Source organism: Protobothrops mucrosquamatus, unplaced genomic scaffold (assembly GCF_001527695.2).
Source record: "Protobothrops mucrosquamatus isolate PMUCROS unplaced genomic scaffold, P.Mucros_1.0 scaffold550, whole genome shotgun sequence".
Classification (NCBI taxonomy): Eukaryota; Metazoa; Chordata; class Lepidosauria; order Squamata; family Viperidae; genus Protobothrops; species Protobothrops mucrosquamatus.
Window position 1 is genome coordinate 217612 of NW_015386854.1, and position 1978 is coordinate 219589.

General features: G+C 33.8%; 1 protein-coding gene across 1 annotated transcript; it reads left to right on the forward strand.

Moving 5' to 3' along the window:
* The first annotated feature begins 404 nt into the window (after positions 1-404).
* Positions 405-1337, forward strand: LOC107288444 (olfactory receptor-like protein OLF4). Its single transcript, XM_015817065.1, has one exon. It carries the CDS (start codon positions 405-407, stop codon positions 1335-1337), a length of 933 nt encoding a protein of 310 aa, XP_015672551.1.
* Positions 1338-1978: the final 641 nt, after the last annotated feature.

Here is a 1978-nt window from a genome sequence, read left to right on the forward strand (position 1 = left end):
TTAAGACTTCTGCCTATAAGTCAGAATTATCTGTGATTTGATATAAATAATGGGGCAGACTCTTCATTCAAAAGTTTAGTTGAATACAATCTAATATATATTGAATAATTGATAACTTTAAATTATACCCAGAAGTCTTAATATGCAAAGTTAGCACTAATAGAAGTTAGACAATATGTTATATATCTATATTTTTGCTTTCAGCTCTCAACACATTTCATTAAGCTCATGCATCAACAGTTTGGCTCCTTTTATAATATATATATATATTGCTCAGTATGAACCTGAGTGAATGTGAGAAAGAATTGAAAGGAAAAAGATTTAATATCACCTAAGCTGAGTTGTACTTTGTCCTATATCTCTACTTACATGTTTATTCTTATTTTACAGATGAATAAACAAAAATGGAGAACCAAACTGATTCATTGGTCTTCCTTTTTGTTGGATTTTCCAATGATCCTCAACTACAGATCTTTCTTTTCCTGCTCTTTTCAATCATTTTTCTACTTACGTTGTCAGGAAACATTACAATAATTTTGATCATTAGAATGGATCCTTCCCTCTCCACACCCATGTATTATTTCTTGTCTCATTTGTCCTTTGTTGATGTCTGTTACTCTGCAGATATTGTTCCTAAGATGTTAATGAACTTTCTTATGAAACATAAGAAAATTTGCTTCACCAACTGTGTTATGCAAATGTTTTTCAGTCTTCTATTAAGTGTTACAGAAGTTTTTATACTCTCAGCAATGGCATATGATAGATACACTGCTGTTTGTCATCCACTTCATTACATAATGATCATGAATAAAACGATAAGTGCTTACCTGGTTTTAGGAGCATGGCTAATGGGTTTGTTGTGTGCAACCATAAACACAGTCCCCATATTTGGCATACAGTTTTGTGGCCTTCCTGAAATTAAGCATTTCAGCTGTGAACTTCAAGCATTATTGAAAGCATCTTGTTCTGACACTTTTATTAATAATTGGATTATTTTGTTTTCTACATTGTTTTTTGGACTTGTTTCCTTCTTACCAACTTTGGTCTCCTACATTCACATCATCACCAGCATCATGAAGATCCATTCTGCAGAGGGCAGAAGAAAAACTTTCTCTACCTGCAGCTCTCATCTCGCTGTGTTGGGTTTGCTATACATGACTGGAATGTCTCATTATATGAAACCTAGCAGTGTATCTTCCATTACACTGGATGAGCTTTTCTCTATTCAGTACAGCATTTTGACCCCCATGCTGAATCCAATTATCTATAGTCTGAAAAATGAGGAAGTGAAGAAAGCACTTAGAAGAATATTTACAAAAAAAGCAAATGCTAGATGATCGTCAAAGTGCAGGAATCCAAAAGTGAATTTCTCTTTGTTTGGAAAACATGGCTCTTTTTTTTTTTTTTTGCTTCATTCTGCATGGAAAAGATCTTCCCCTGAAAGACAAACACAGTAACCTGGGGTACACTCTCTTTGCATTGCCACTTTATCATATTAGAAAAGGTTTTTCCTAATATCCTTCTTTTTTGTTAGTATATTTGTACATTATTTAACCTTTATATTTCTTCTAATTGAAATTACTAACATAACACCAAATTTGAATTTTTAATCATAATAAGTTGTAACCCAGTGTCAATAGGATATAGTAACTTAGATTAAAACAGATACTCATCTTGCTCTTATGAAAAGAAAATTAATTATGATAGTTTCAATGCTTACTTACACATTTGCTATAGAAAGGGTGACTAGCCTGTCATCTGTCAATGGAACAGTGGAAAAGCTTGCCTCCAGAAATCGTGGGCGCTCCATCACTGGAGATTTTTAAGAAGAGACTAGACAGTCACTTGTCTGAGATGCTTGAGCAGGGGTTTGGACTAGAAGACCTCCAAGGTCCCTTCCAGCTCTATTCTATTCTAATGTATACCTTAAACTGAGAAGTTATGTTCCCCATTGGTGATTGATATATCCTTTGAGCGA